This window comes from Erigeron canadensis, chromosome 7, assembly GCF_010389155.1.
Source record: "Erigeron canadensis isolate Cc75 chromosome 7, C_canadensis_v1, whole genome shotgun sequence".
Classification (NCBI taxonomy): Eukaryota; Viridiplantae; Streptophyta; class Magnoliopsida; order Asterales; family Asteraceae; genus Erigeron; species Erigeron canadensis.
In genome coordinates this window covers 26,013,812-26,030,407 of record NC_057767.1, presented here as the reverse complement: position 1 = coordinate 26,030,407, position 16,596 = coordinate 26,013,812, and the positions used below count along the sequence as shown (strand labels likewise).

Here is a 16,596-nt window from a genome sequence, read left to right as displayed (position 1 = left end):
TGTAGTGATCGATATGTTAACAAAGTTGTATTCTCCTTGATTTCACAACGAGTTAGCATGTGTCCAAACTAGAGATGTGATGCATTAAGTGATTAATTAAGGAGATATCGAGTTTCAAAATGATGCATTTTATGCACGGAGTAAAATAGAAAATGATCGAAATAGGTTTTGGTTTGTCCTACACAACATTGGGAATATATATACACTTAATTAGAAATTGCCTTAAAAAATATGGGGAATATTCATAATTAATAGAAAAAAAAATTTATAATCAACTTCAGTGGAGTAGGCTTGTGTCTCACACAAAGAAAAGGAGATAAAGCTCGATCGAAGAGATGAATAGTAAGGTGCTTGAATAAGACTGAAAAAATTGAAGCATTTATAAAATGTGTACTTTGATTCTGTTCTTGTTTAGCCAATGATGAGGTGCGAACCTTCCCTTTTATATTGAAAATGATCTTTGCTGCTTTGACTACTTTATGCACCAATGACCAATCTTAATATATATGCCTTGGTGCATCTTGGAACTTAAAAGACTGGCCCTTATCAAACGAGGCTAATCTGTTTCCATCTTGGTTCACATGAGATATTCTTCGATCCAAATTCCGTACCATATATACAAAAGACGACTTGTGATTGGTACGTATCTTATAACTCTAGCATAGGGCGCGCACAGGCGTGTCAAACGTACATTGGTCAAGTTCGATTACCCGTAAGAAGTAATCATTGATATCTTTACAAATACGTACAAAAGTTCATTTGGTTCATGAAAGTGTCACATGATATGGTTGTCTATTACACAAGCAAGATCATATCATCGTTTACAAAACTCATTGTTTTTGAAAATCGAAATCAAAAGGTACAATTTTCACTTCCAATAAAATGATTGCAGACAGTATCATCTTTGAAAAAAGTTAAAAAAATTCAGGGTCTAACTCGAAAATAAAAGGTGTACTTCTAAAAAAATCAGTCACTATTAATATATTATAAAAAGATAAAAACTTTCAACATAAAAAACAAAGTATGGTAAAAAAGTTAAACATGTTTTTGAATAAAACTTATATTAAGCCAAAAGACTTGGTTTGAAACTTTATAAGCTCAAAAGATTAAGCCGGAATGGGTTTATATATAAATTGTGAGCCCTTAGGGGGAGTGGGCTTGACACTCTTGCATCCCAAGCATTCTCTTTCAAGCCATGGTTGTATGCCTTGAAGATTATTTGAAAATCGTCCTTAAAAAGTAAAAATAAAATTAAAAATAGATAAGTTCATTTCTACCATACCTCATAGAAAACCGTATTGGGTAAATTGACTGATAAAGTAGGTTGTTAGTTACCAATGGAAGTTAGCAAAACAATTGTAATAACTGAAAATTAGGATGATTTTAAAAGTAGATTCTAAACCCACCAAACGAAAAAAGTTGAGGGTCTTTTTCAAAGTTTAGATTGAGTGTATGTGGGTTTCAAACGGATCTAGCCCACATGGGATGGACCGGCCTTGTACACAATACTTTTCGCCTTTTTCCATATATGTACCATTTTATTTTATGAATATATAAAACTAGGCGTTAAATGCAATTGTAACTTGCAATTTCTAATACAAAATCTTTGCCGTTAGAAAAAGACGACCACCCACATATAAAAAACACATTGAACTTTCTTGGCGATAATGCCCACAGTCAATGGAAAGAGCTTAAGTTGAAAATGTCAAACTCAATGGAAAAAGCTTAAAGCTGTTTAGAAGATAAAACATTAAAAATACAAATGAAATGTCTAATGCATCCCTGACTTATAAATGGTTAAAGTTATACAGGAAAAAAGAAAGATGGCCCAAGTGATTAATACGTGAATTATTTTTTAGAAATTGGTCATATGGGATACTCATTTTCTTACTAACAAAAGCTAAAAGCCTAAAACAAAACAGAACACCTTAGGATCGAACAACGGGCTTCAAAAAAGTCGTTATAGACTCGCCGAGCTTTGTCAATCTTGACATTTAAACACACATTGTGGCTTAAACACGGCTCAACTAATTTAAGCTCTGTTAGTGTCGAGCACAAAACGAGTCAGCTCAATAGGTCGGGAGTGGCTCGACTACACACTCTTTAATATATATATTTTTGTATAAGTCATCTCTACACTTGGATGTGATTGTCACAATGTATGCTTGAACCTGTTGGTTAATTTGCAACTTCGTTCCATTTTTAATACTAAGGTTGTAAATGAGCCAAATCAAGCTATGTGCTAATCCAGCTCGGCTCGTAAAAAACTTGATTAAAGCCAAGCTTATACGAGTTTGATAATATCTAGAGTTTGTTTAATAAGCTTTTTATTTACATCCATAAGTAAAATAACATAGTACATTGTATCTTAAACAAGATTACTCGGTTATAATATTTGGAAATTGGAATAAGTAAATTATTTACATTGTCATACTGTTTATGAATATACTTTATTTCACAATACATTATTGTCGTTTTTCTCTGAAGGCCATGCTGCATTGTCGTATACTCGTATCAAAGATGGGGAAATGTTGCGTACTGCAACTTAATGAAGAAAAAACTTTCATTTTACCCTTGAATTTTAATAAATTTACATATTGAATACCCGGGACGTGAGTGCGGTAAATCGTCATTCGAAATAGAGTTAAATTATACGGTTTGAACATTAATTTTCTGAAATTATTACATGAAATTTAATTTAGTAACATATGCACATTTCATTTTAAGTAGGCTTTAATGGAAGAAACTATTTATTTACATTTATAATAAATGGCATAAAAGCTAAAGCAACTTCACCCACTTTGCAACACTTGGTACACCGGTATTTACGGCAAACACCATATAATATCCAGGCGGTGCCACCTTTCCGTTCGGTGGAGCCGTACAAGCAATCGTATATGAACCCGATCCATCCGGAATTGCACTCGAAACGGCTAATTTTACCAACCTCTGCCCTTGTGAAAAGGAATGTGTTGCAAAAGGTGCACTTGCAATGTTTACCTCAATTATTCCAACCACGGGTAGTTGTGTAGTAACTACCAAATCGAAACCACTTCCATATTGTATCTCCTCGGGGAATTTAAGAATTATCGGCCTTATATTAGCTTTTTCCGCCAACAAATATTCAGGGGAAAAAGCTTCAATTCGTAATTCTGTTGGGAATTCGGCATTAAACTTGTAAAAATAATGTGGGTTGCTTCCAGCGACTAAAATTCTTCCATCAGGAAGCAAATTAGCCGTGGAATGATACATTCTAGGTACTGAACCGGGGTTTAATGTCATGAACCTTAAACCCACGGGTTCATTTGGCCTATACAATAATGGATATAAACATGGTTGAGATGCCATTTCAAACCCTTGTGTACCCGCTTGGGCTCCATTTATAATTAAAACCTCACCGGTCGGAAGCATCACCATATCCCCCATAATTCGAGTAAATGGCATGTCTTCCACTTCCCAAACCGGGTTTGGTTTCATTGCCTCAATTCGGCCACAACTACCATGAGCAGGAGTATCTGTACTCCTCTCAATAAATGCTCCATATTGTGCTCCGCCGCAAACCACAATAGTTGCGGCAGAATAATCCCCTGTTAGCGGGAGCATCACCGATGATCCCGCTGAAGGATAGTTTCGTGGGCCACCATCCAATTTTGGGTATTTTTGAACTACTTGAGTTTTTGTATAATCATATAACACAGCTATGTTGTTAGCAAACACAAATAAGTGACCATTTGGTAAAAGATGAACATATGGATAAAGATTATCCATCTGGGTATCTTCCGTTTCCGCAAGAAACGGAAAATCCACCGCGCCACCACCATGTCGAGCAGGAAAAAACTCGACAGTATTGGTGGCGCGGCCACCCACAATGATCACTGACCCGTCAGGCAGTACCTGGTTAGTCGAGTACCATCGACCTTGAGCTAAATGAATCTCCTCAAGCTCCTCCCAATCACAAAACGACGTAGTATTACAAGGCACGAACTTACGTATCTTCCTAACCCCATCGCGGTCTCCACCTGTTTGAAGAAGTGTCCCATCAGATAAAAACTGGCCGGAGGAACACCAAGTGTCGGTTAAAATCATAAGTGGTCGTAACTCGCGAGTACTAAGGTCTAAAACTGCTGAATGAGCATAACAATCCTTCTTGAGAACAGGATCCTGAGGGTCTACTCGACAACGCCCTTTCTGGAGGCGTTTTCGAGTAGGCCCAATGTTGGTCCTGTCTAGAAGGACCACGGTGTTGAACCGTGTCACGGCGGTGTGCATAGATGATATCCCGGCGTTAGGGACGAGTAGTTCCCATGTGCCAGGGAGGTCAGCATGTGATGATTGGATAAGTAATATGTGAAGAAGAAAATAAAAGATGGATGATATCATGGTTAATTGTGTGTGTTGTGTCACACAGTAACGTGTGAAGTGGAATTATGAGTGTGGTATGTTTGTGAAATTTTGTAATGTAATGTAACAAAGTGTACGAGTGCTGTCGGTTGGTTGTTGATATTGATAATGACAATAATTGTGTGTGTATGTGATGATGATGTTGTTTGCTTAAAGAATACTATACAAGTGTCCATGAGTATTTTTAGTATTAGTCCAATAAGTCAAAAATGGTTTCTGAGAAAAAACTTTAAATGGAGAGCATAAGTGGTATTTTTATTTCTATTTCACATACATAAGTTATATTGCATAAGTATTACTCTTACTTTAATTTGTTGATGTCAAAGGTAGTTTTGTTTATCAAGAATTTTCCAATATACATTTGGCTGAATTTGGTATAACGAAAAGAGATACATCTTTGAGTGCTCAATCAAATTATATTGTTTATTCAATTGGATCTTTGTATTGAAATGTGATGAAGCATTGATTCCCTGCAAAAATATTCTTTTTAAAAGCAATGATACATTGTTTTATGAAATTCTCTTCAAGATAATTGAAAATATCAATGTATGAAATGAAGAAATAGAATGAATGTATTACTCATGTCGAAATTTTAACTTAACTATATGTTTGTTTTATTTAATATTTACAACCAATGGTTGTTTTTTCCATCGTCATCCAAACTTACCCGGACTCCATAAGAATTCACCCAAAATCACCTAATCATTTGTGTATGATTGCCGGCAGTAGTTTCTAAGAGCAAAACCGATTTTTTTTTGTTTCACAAATCCGATTGCTGATCATTTCCGCAAAATTAATATAGTCCACGAGTAGGAACATGGCAACAATTGGATGGTACGGACATCACAGAAGCAGCTTCTCATACTGGCCATTTTGCACGGCTTGTATCCCTTCTACCAAACACCCCTTAAAGTTTTCTTAATTTACTCATAGTTCTGAGTTTATAATTAGCTTTTTGAAAATAATGTTAATCTAATGTTTTAGTTTCTTTAAGTAATTCATTATTTTAATATATATTTGATTTTAATATCATATGATTTATTATTAAATAAATAATGATGCGGTACCAATAAACTGATATTTCAGTGTGGGGGTTAATAGTTAAAGTAATTCAGTATGGTGACTCAATGTATTGGTGACGTGATACCAATAAACTAAACTTCAGTGTGGTGGATTAAAGATGGTCTAAAACCATAGGCATTCAGGTTCCTATGTTCATCTTCAATTCTTCATGCAAAGTACTATATTGTTTTATCATTAAATTAATTTGATAATTACTAAATAATTGTTTTCTTTGTGTAGTAATAATAGTTTTGTTTTGCTTGTTAATATAATAATAAAAAAATATTCGCTTATTTTTTTTTTTCAAAATATCGATTTTTGGCTTTTGCCAGTCTCATATTGGCCAAAATATCACTACAACAAATTAGTCAATTCTACACATTTTATTCTACACAACTTTTAAAAAGTGCGTAGAATTTATTGAATTGTTCGCACTTAAAAATGTGTACAAATAGTATACATAAAAAAAGTGCGAAAAAATTTAGAAGTTTCACATCTAAAAATGTGAAGAAAATATGTTCACACTAATAAGTGTGTACAAATTTTATATTTTATGCACTTATAATTGTGGAGATCATTTCTTCGCAAGTGATTTCTACGCACTTGCGTAGAACTCACCCGCGAATAATTGATTTTTCAATGCGAATGAATCTCGCGAAAAAAATGATCTTTACATTTAAAAACGCGTACAAATCTAATATTAGTGTGTAAACATTTTTCTTCACACTTTTAATTGTGAAACTTGTAACATTTTTCGCACTTTTTAATATAGACTATTTGTACGCATATTTAAATGCGAACAACTTCACAAAAATTTACGCATTTTAAAAGAGTGCGTAGGAGAAGTGCATACAAATAACAAATTTGTTGTAGTGTATACATATTTGCATTATAGTTTTATAGTTTAGTGGCTAATATCCTTCAATTGTTTGTATTTTAAGCACCATTTGTGTTGAAATTGTCACTTAGTATTTGCATAAGTTTTCGTGCACGTACTTTTAGTGATCATGTCAATTTGGAGCTTAAACGGATAAAATGGATTAAAATCGTGGTGACTCGATGCAGCAGCAGACAACAGAGAGAGGAGGAGATTGGCAGAATCAATTTTAGACACACCGTCCCCAATTTTATCTGTTCCAACCGAAACCCAAACACAACGCCAGACCAAAACAACACTTTATATTCTCATTTATTGTTTTCTGCTTGAGGCCTTGAGTCTCCAGATTCCAGCCGTGAGCAACAAGCCCAGCCCAGCATCATGTGTTTATTTTCCTTTCTATTTGGACCGTGAACAAGCCAAGCCCAACATCAATTTTGTTGTTGTTTTTATTTTGACCGAAGTCAAAGGAGGATAACGTATTTTGTATTTGCAAAAGGTGAGTAGGTGACACGCACAAAATATTTCAATCGTTGATATATCTTGGACTTGAAGCATTAAGTTTGAGCAGCCAATTGGTACAGCACAAACTCATTTTTCTTTTCCTTTTCTTTACTTTTTATCATCTATCAACACACTTAAACTCATATCACAATTACCTATCTCCACCACAATTCTCTATTCTAGATCTAAAACTCACCATTTGCTTATCCAACAATTAAAAAGTAACGCTTTGATTTGAAAATTTTGAGCTTTTTGTTATAGTCTAAAATTAAAAATAGTTGTATCATCCTTCATCCATCCATTTTCTTTTATACATGGGTTTTAATTTTTACTTTATTTTCACTTTTTTATGAATATGATTTGCATAAGTTTATGTGTGTACTTGATTATTTATATTGGTGATATTAAGTAGCGATTCTTATATATTTGCTTAAACGATTTAATGTTTTTCCCTTAATTCGTTGTGGTTGATTGGTTTGACTAAATGATAATTTGTGGATTTTGACTTCTAAGTCAAACTTTGACTAGCTAATGGGTAGGATTAGCATTATGGGTGAGTGTTATTTGCAATTGACCGATTGATTTGAACCTCATTTATTGATAAATATTTGTTTTGACATTTGTTATTTCGGGAATAGTGAATGCGAAACCAAATGCTAATTTTGACTATTGATTGTCAATGTTGTCTTTTTCAACTAATAGATTGTGAATTTGTTAAACTATTAGAAATGAAACCATTGAATATGTACACATACTATTGGGTTTGACTTGATCATGAAAAAAGGACACTTACCTCGTGATTAAGTCAACCAAAGATGAGTCTCTTTAATAGATTATTTTGTGACCGTAATACTTAATTTTGTTAAATCAAGGGAGTCAGTTTTTATTGTTGTTAACAAAAGATGACCATCTAGGTAGCAAATGTAGATTTTGACTTATGTCGTATACTCATGAGAAGTCAAGCTTTACAAATTGTCGTTTGTCAACCCGCTATCATTGTTTATTTGAGTCAACCATGATCATTGCACAAAAGGGAAAAATATTTTTAAATAAACATAAATGTTGATATTTGATCGCTTGTTTATTTTGTTTGTTTTGTTTATTTGCTTAGTTTAGTTGTCATTAGCATTTTGTGTTTTCTTTTCATAGTTTAAAAATCAAATCTTAAAAATCCTTTCTTCTGATTAACAAAGTTCACTTAAGTTTTCAATTCAGCACCCCTAGTCAACCGTTGAGTTCATCTCATCTTCCACGTCCCTTTTATTGACCGTGGCCCGTTGACTATTCAACGACGTTTTTGGGCCTCGTCACCGTCCAGGTCGGGTCGATCTTTAAATATGAATTTCAAAACAACATAAGGTACAGTTCCAAAACAAGATTTTGGTCTTCGGGTTTCCTTTTTCTCCTTTTGGTCTATGTATTTGACGAATTCAAATGGTTTTTGACCCGACCTCATCCCTATCCAAATATGCCCTCTGGGTACTATTATGATAAATTGCTTCACCATAATTCTTGCTGCCTTCTGAAGTTACAAAACGTCTTATGTGTCATAAGACTCATATCAATATATTACTATTACCTCTTCCACATTTCTGTTTGATTGCAAGTTATGGAATGACATAAATCAAAGATGGTGCTTGGTAGTGCATACTTTAAGGTCATTATGTTTAAAAGTGGTTCTAGAAATAAACACCACTCAAATGGCTTAAGACCATGCGTTTTTATTTTTCCTTTCAATAACCTAAAACACACCTTAATTAGTGAAATATTCAAAACTACTTTAACTTGTCTTTGTAATAAGAATGTATGGTGGAAGCTATAATGAATTCTAAGTTATTATTTGTGAGAAATATTTACACCTCGAGAAAGGGATTCATCTATTTCCCTTTTATAAATTGCTTCCCTTTTATAAATTGCAATTGCTTCGCCAACATTCTTTACTGTCCTTTTGCAAGTTTTGCTCTTACGTGCTCCCAGTATATGATAGAAAGAAGGATAGGTCAATTTTTCCCTTTCTTGTTCATTCTGAATATTTAACTCGTTTGTTGATGATATTCTTAATTTCGTTGGGGATTAAACCCGTGTCAAACATATCAGATATGTAATTTTCAGGTTCGATGTCAAACACGAGACCAGGATTGTTTACCTTCTTATAGTTCAAATGCCCACAACCGATAGCAAACATGTCAATACAAAAACTCCTATTGTCTAAGATTGGTTGGACGTTGTCATCATTGTCGATCCAAGGACCTCTAGGGACCAATCAGGGTGTGACATTTCTAATCTTGCCGCAACTTCGATAATGTGTGGACATGTCATTAAAGTACCATACTCTACTATAAATCATGAATTGGTGTCTGCACCAATGATATTAGGATTAATAATCCCCACACAAAACTTGCTTCGACCTCTTGATGAGAAATAGGTCATTTCGGGTTTTTTACCAACACCATTACCATCCTTGAAAACTTGATCGGTGAAACGGATGGGTTAATATATTTTTGAATTCCTTTTCTATCTTTGTAGTTTATAGTTGAAGTAGGAAGAACATTATCGATCGGCATTATAGTATACATTTCATACTTATCATTCATGAATATTACACCAATTCCTCTCGCTTTCTTAACAATTATTCCATCATCACGAGATGATAGCTTCTTAGTTTTCTTGCAGAATACAATTTTCCTCTTTTAACTTTTTTTTTCCCTTCAGTCGGCCATGTTAATGGAAATGAGTGGGTATGAGCGATCGTGAAAGTTCTCTAACTGGAAAATTGATTCCCCGTGATAGAAAGAATCATTTCCCAATTGGACGGTCGCCCTTAACTATTGATCAACAGTCCCAGCACCAACGGTTAATATCCACGGGGCATCATTAACTAATGTACAACGTCCTGGTCCCATGTTACCCAAAGTGGCCTCGTCTCATTCACGTTGTACATTAGTTAATGATGCCCCGTGGATATTCACCGTTGGTGTTGGGACTGTTGACAGTTAAGGGCAATCGTCCAGCTGGAAACGATTCTTTCTATCAAGGGAAAATCAATTATCGAGCTAGAGAACTTTCACGATCGCTCATACCTACTCATTTCCATTAACATGGGCGATCTAAAGAGAAAAAAAAAAAGTTAAAGGGGAAAATTGTATTCTGGGAGGAAATTGGGAAGCTATCATCTCGTGATGTTGGTATAATAGTTAAGAAAACGGGAGGAATTGGTGTAATACTCATGAATGATAAGTATGACATGTATTTTATAATGTCAAGCGATAATGTTCTTTATGGCTTCGACCGTAAACTAGGTAGATGGAAGAGAAATACAAAAGTATATTAACTCATCAGTTTCACCAATTGCCACTATCAAGTTTTCAGGAGTGGTAATGGGTGTTGGTACACAACCTGAAGTGGCCTCTTTCTCATCAAGAGGTCCAAGCAAGTTTTGCGTAAGGATTATTAAGCTCGATATCATTATACCATGAGTAAAAATAATTCATGTGGACGCAGATTCGGGATTTATAGTATAGTCTGGTACCTGAATGGCAAGTCCATACATTACCAGAATTGCGGCAAGGTTAACAATGTCACACCTCGAATGGTCCAAGCGGTCCTTAGATCAACAATGATGACAACGGTCGATCATCTAAACATACAAGGCAAACAGATCTTAAACGAGAAGAGGTTTCCTGCTAACATGTTTGCTATCTCTTGTGTACAATTAACTATGTGAAGACAAACGATCCTGTTTTCGTGTTTGACATTGAATAAGAAGATTACGTATCTCATATATATAACATGGGTTTAATCCCCATCAAAATTAAGAATATCATCAATAAACGAGTTAAATATTCGAAATGAAAAAAAAGGAACAACTGAACCATCCTTCTTGATATCTTAAAGTGGAAGTAAGCGAGAGCAAAACTTGCAAAAAGACGGTGAGGAGTGTTGGCGAAGAGAATGCATTTTATAAAATGAAAATAGATGAATCCCTTCTTGAGGTGTAAAGGTTGATGTTTCCCCCAAAGAACTCCGATTTTAATCTGTCAATGAGAAACTCACCTGTATTATTTGTTTCAAATGTGAAAACCAAAGTTGTAGAAGGTTCTTTAACATGGACACATTTAACCATGATTTAAAATGTACTTGCTCGTGACAAAGTGTTCGAGCATGTTTATACATTTTACTCATACAAAAAAATATGTCCGAAAATATTTATAGTCCTTATTCGTCTGAAAAATATGTCGAGGAATATTGATAATCTTCATTTGTCTAGAAAATATGTTTGGGAAAATTTATTGACTTTTTCTATTTAGAAAATGCATCCGAAAATGCTGGGAGAATTGCTAGGAAAATACAAAAATAACTACTCTGATATATATATATATATAGGGGGACAATTAAATAAGAATAGTTTTAAAATAAGAACGGTGAGAAACACTTAAAAACATCATTTTGATGCATTAAAAGTCCATAAAACTAACATAGTGCTTAACTAATTATCATTATTTAAGTGTTTAACAACACATTGATCCGTCAAAATCAAAAAAATCATGTTTTTTGGTGGATGTATTATTTTGAAGAATATGCATCCAAGATGGATACACAAAACAAAAAACATGATTTTCTTGATTTTGACAGGCCAATGTGTTGTTATACACTTAAATAATGATAATTAGTTAAGCACTATGTTAGTTTTATGGACTTTTAATGCATCAAAATGATGTTTTTTAAGTGTTCTCACCGTTCTTATTTTAAGACTGTTCTCACTGAAATGTTACCCTACATACATATGTATGTATATATATATGGTTGCTCTAATCGTCTAATGAGTTTGAGATATAACCATGTTAGAATTATGGAAACATCTCTATGAAATTTATACAGTCGTTTATATATGATCCAAGAAGGGTCACACGTGAAAAACATTTAAAGACTAGTTGAACTTGTAAACATATGTAAAAATAAAATATAAGAACTTTCCAAAAATAGATTTGGGGATGATTTTCGTGTCAAAACCGCAGATCGGGTAAAAATCGGATTGGGTACCAAAGCACCATGGGCCCATGGGGAGACCCTTAGATCGGTCATGAAAAGGGAAGGGGGGAAGGAAAATGATTTTTGGTAACTTCCTTTTCCTATCCCACACAGGGAACCTAAAGAAAACCCCAAGGGTTTTAACCCTTACAAATAAAGGGGATTTTTTAGGTTTCTCAATCAATAAGTTCCTCCTCCTTCTTGTGCTTGGGTCAAACTCCCTCTCTCTATTTTGAGGGTTTTTGTCTTTTGCACTTTAGTTATATTTTATATATTACTTATGAATGTAACTAAATATGACCAAATGTCTATGTTGTGTAAATATCTTGTAAAATATTTATATCATGTAATGAACTTTCAAATCTCGATTATTGGATGTACCTAACCAATCAAAAACTTATACGGGACAGCTTATATGGCTGCCACATATATCCGGGTACATCCAATAACCAGGATTTGAAAGTTCATTATATTACATAGACATTTTACAAGCTCTTTACTTCACATAAATATTTTGTCATAGTTAGTTACATTCACATGTAATAATCCCAAGCACAGGATCGTTCGCAGGGACGCTTGCACTACCTAATCTAGTAATATGTGTAATTATAGCGGTTGGAGGTTGTCAAAGGACGCTTAGTAAAATAGAAGCCGCAACCGTTTATTTAGCGAGACGCTTAGTCTGAAAAAGATTTGAAAAAGAAAATAATAGTAATAAAATTAAAATACTTGTTTGGCATCTCCGATCCCAAGACACGACCAGATATCATTCTAACTACTTGATAGACTGTTGGATTCTCGTTAAATTCACTTTGCCTTAGTAAATAGTGTTGTCCCTAGACTCACACTACTCTTTAAACAAACTTTCGTTAGATTCATTGTTTAAGCATTAACTAGTTTTTTGTCCCCGGGCGTCGCCCCGGGAGACATTATGTAACATCCACACAGGTGGAAAAAATTATATAAAAAGAAATTTTCATAGCAAAAGTTAAAAAATGAAAAGTTATGTGGTCAAAAGTAAAGAAAATGAAACTTTGGTGGCTGAAGTTGAAAAATTTGAAGTTATGTGGTAAAAAGTTAAAAATATAAACCTTCGTTGACAAAAGGAAAAAATCCAAAAGTTTTATGGTGAAAAGTAAGGAAAATGAAACTTTCGTGAAAAAGGTTACAAAATTTAAAGTTATGTGGCGAAAACACAAAGTTATATGGTAAACAGTAAATAAAAAAAAACTTTTGTACGAAAAGTTGAAGAAACGAAAATGATGTGGCAAAAAGTCAAAGGACGAAAACTTTAGTAAATTAATGTGATAGTAAAGTGAATGAAACTTTCGTGACAATAGTTAGGAAAACAAAAGTTTAAAAAGTAAATAGTACAAAAATTTCGTGCAAGAAGTAAAAGAAATAAAAGTTATATGATAAAAAGTAAAAGTTTAAAAGTTCTGTGATAAAAAGTAAAAAGAATTCGTGGCAAAATTAGAAAAACGAAAGTTGAAAAACTAAATAAAACAAAACTTTCCTGCCAAAAGTAAAAGAAATTAAACTTATGTGACAGAAATAAAAAAGTATAAAGTTTTCGTGATAAAAAGTAAAAAGAATGAAACTTTTGTGGCAAAAGTTAGAAGGGTAAAAGTGTAAAACAATAGAAGAAGTAGTATTTTGTGGCAAAAGTAGAAAAACTAAAAATATAGTGGTGAAAAGGAAAAAATTAAAAAGTTTACTGTAGAAAACGTCTCTTCAATTGTTATATAGTAATAATGACCTAAAGTTCGGATTACTAATTCATCTTTTAATATACTCGGCTCTTAAGCCATGACCAGATAATAATTTCCTCCGGTGACCACAGTACACGTTTCCATATCACTGGATCGCGTCTGACATTGTTAAGCATCATGTTCTATCCGTTCTAATTACTACGGTTCTGGATCTCTGATGTGTGTTTTTATTTCCGTCTTTAAATTTATAAGTTGTACAAGTAACTATCTTAAAATACACCACACTAACGAGTAGAGAACCCGGTCAATGTAGTATAATCTAGTGATAAGCTACAGGATCGTTCGCAGGGACGTGTTGCTTTACATAATCTAGTAATATGTGTAATTCTAGTTGTTTTGGGGGTTTGTCACTAACTCCTAAATAACGAATACTTTAAAGTAAATATAATAGCCGCAACCGCTTATTCAGCGAGAGGCTAGGTTTGAAAGTATCGAAGAAAAGCTAATAACAGTAATTAAATTAAAGTACTTGTTTGGCATCTCCGATCTCATGGTATGACCAAATACTATCCTACTGGTTTGCTAGTCTGTTGGAAACTTCATCAAGGCTCAGATTCTCGTAGATTCATTTCCCCTAATTAATAGTGTTGTCGCTAGACTCACACTACCCTATAAACAAATTCTCGCAGGGACGCGTTGTTTTACCTAATCTAGTAATATGTGTAATTCTAGTTGTTTTGGGGGTTTGTCACTAACTCCTAAATAACGAATACTTTAAAGTAAATATAATAGCCGCAACTGCTTATTCAGTGATAGGCTAGGTTTGAAAGTATTGAAGAAAAGCTAATAATAGTAATTAAATTAAAATACTTGTTTGGCATCTCCGATCTCATGGTACGACCAAATACTATCCTACTGGTTTGCTAGTCTGTTGGAAACTTCATCAAGGCTCATATTCACTTCCCCTAATTAATAGTGCTGTCGTTAGACTCACACTACCCTATAAACAAATTCTCGCTAGATTCATTGTTTAAGCATTAATGATCTAAAGTTTGTGTTACTAATTCATCTTTTAATTAGGCGGCTCTTAAGCTATGGCCAGATATAGTTATCTCCGGTGACCACAACGCTCGTTTCCAAGTCAAAGGATCGCGACTGACATTGTTAAGCTTCATGTTCAATTTATCCTAATTACTATGGTCCTGGATCCCTCGGTTATAAGTGAATCACTTTTTACTTCTAGTTATAGACCGACTAGTCATTTTCTGTCCTAACATATTAGTCCTAGTGTATGATCATAGTCAATCATCAGAATTAAACTAATATGTTCAGATATATAACCAATAGCAAGGTGAACTACTAATAAACATGGATCTACGATAAATAGTAAAACACACTCCAACAGAATCTAAACAAACACAATAAAACAATAAACGTCTACATGATCACATTGATCCAAACAAGTATTCAACCTACTAGCCTAACATTATTAAAGGAATAACAAAGTCTGTGAAGATGAAAGACATTGCTCAAATAAAATAAGTAAAATAGAAAAGCAAGATCTAGACCGAGGATAAAGATCGGAAGGCGTTAGAAGCTCCAAAACCTTCTGGAAATCTGCAAAGTCGACCTAGGGTTGATGTTGGGCGGCTAGGGCTGCTGAATCGGCTCTCCCTTAGGGTTTTGAGGGTTAATTCGACTTAAATAGAGGTGAAAGTCGGTTGCTGAACTGGGCTGACCAGCGGCGCTAGTCCTGGGCTCTGATGGGTTAGCGGCACTGGCTCATTGAGGAACGGCGTTGGGTGATGGCCAGCGGCGCTGGTGACTCCTGCTGCAGCTTTCGCGTCTTTGTTCGGCTCCCGAATCACTTCTTTGTGTCTTGTAATCTTCATAGGCTTCCTTCTTGAGTCACTTGATGCCATTTACCCTCTCTCGCATCTTCCATGAACTTGCATAAACGTACGATTCATTAAGTACCAATAGTTCCGGAATAATAACTCATTTAGATATAGAAATGAAGCCTTTCGATAGGGGTTTTTATCACAAAATGGATGCTCATCAATCCCTCAGTTATAAGTGAATCACCTTTTACAACTAGTTAAAGACCGACTAGTGTTTCCATCTTTATGTATTAATCCTAGTGTATGATTATAGACCGATTATCAGAATTAAATCAATACATGCAGATATAGAACAAATAACAATATGAAGAACTAGTAAAACATGGATCTACGATAAACAGTAAAACACACTCCAACAGATCTAACAAACACTGTAAAATAGATAACAGTCTACATGATCACATCAATCCAAACAAGTATTCATCCTATTAGCCTACCATTATTAAATGAATAACAAAGTCTAAAAAGATGAGAGACATTGTTTACCAAACGAAAGTAAATAAAAGAGTAGATCTATGTAGAAGTTGAAGATCGGAAGGCGTTAGAAGCTCCAAAATTTCATTGGAATCTACAAAGTCGACCTAGGGTTTAATGTGGGCAGCTAGGGCTGTTGAATCGGGTCTATTTTAGGGTTTTAAAGGCTACTTCGGCTTAAATAGAGGTTTAAGTCGGTTGCTGAACTGGACTGCCCAACGTCGCTAGGGATGGGCCCCAACGGCGTTGGGTCCTGTTGCTGATGGACTAGCGGCGCTGGCAAATTCTGCTGATGTCCGATTTGCTTTGTTCGACTCCCAAATTACCTCATTGTGTCTTGTAACTTCGTCGGCCTTCATGTTGAGTTGCTCGATGCCATTTATCCTCACTCGTATCTTCCGTGAACCTGCATATATATATATATATATCGAATCTCATAAGTACCAATAGTTCCGGAATATTAACTCATTTTAGACATTGAAATATGGTCTTTTGATAGGGGATTTTATCACAAAATAAACGTTAATCATCCCCCATCCGCCATTTAGAGGAAGAAACCCCATCACTCACCGTTCGCCGAAAAAGAAGGAGTCACCACTTCCTCGGAAAAGGAATAATCACCGGCCGTAACCAAAAG

General features: G+C 34.6%; 1 protein-coding gene across 1 annotated transcript; it reads right to left on the bottom strand.

Annotated features, from left to right (window-relative positions):
- Positions 1–2,639: 2,639 nt before the first annotated feature.
- Positions 2,640–4,429, bottom strand: LOC122606989 (aldehyde oxidase GLOX). The gene has a single exon (XM_043779905.1). It carries the CDS (start codon positions 4,378–4,380, stop codon positions 2,782–2,784), a length of 1,599 nt encoding a protein of 532 aa, XP_043635840.1. The 5' UTR covers positions 4,381–4,429; the 3' UTR covers positions 2,640–2,781.
- Between the last annotated feature and the right edge of the window lie 12,167 nt (positions 4,430–16,596).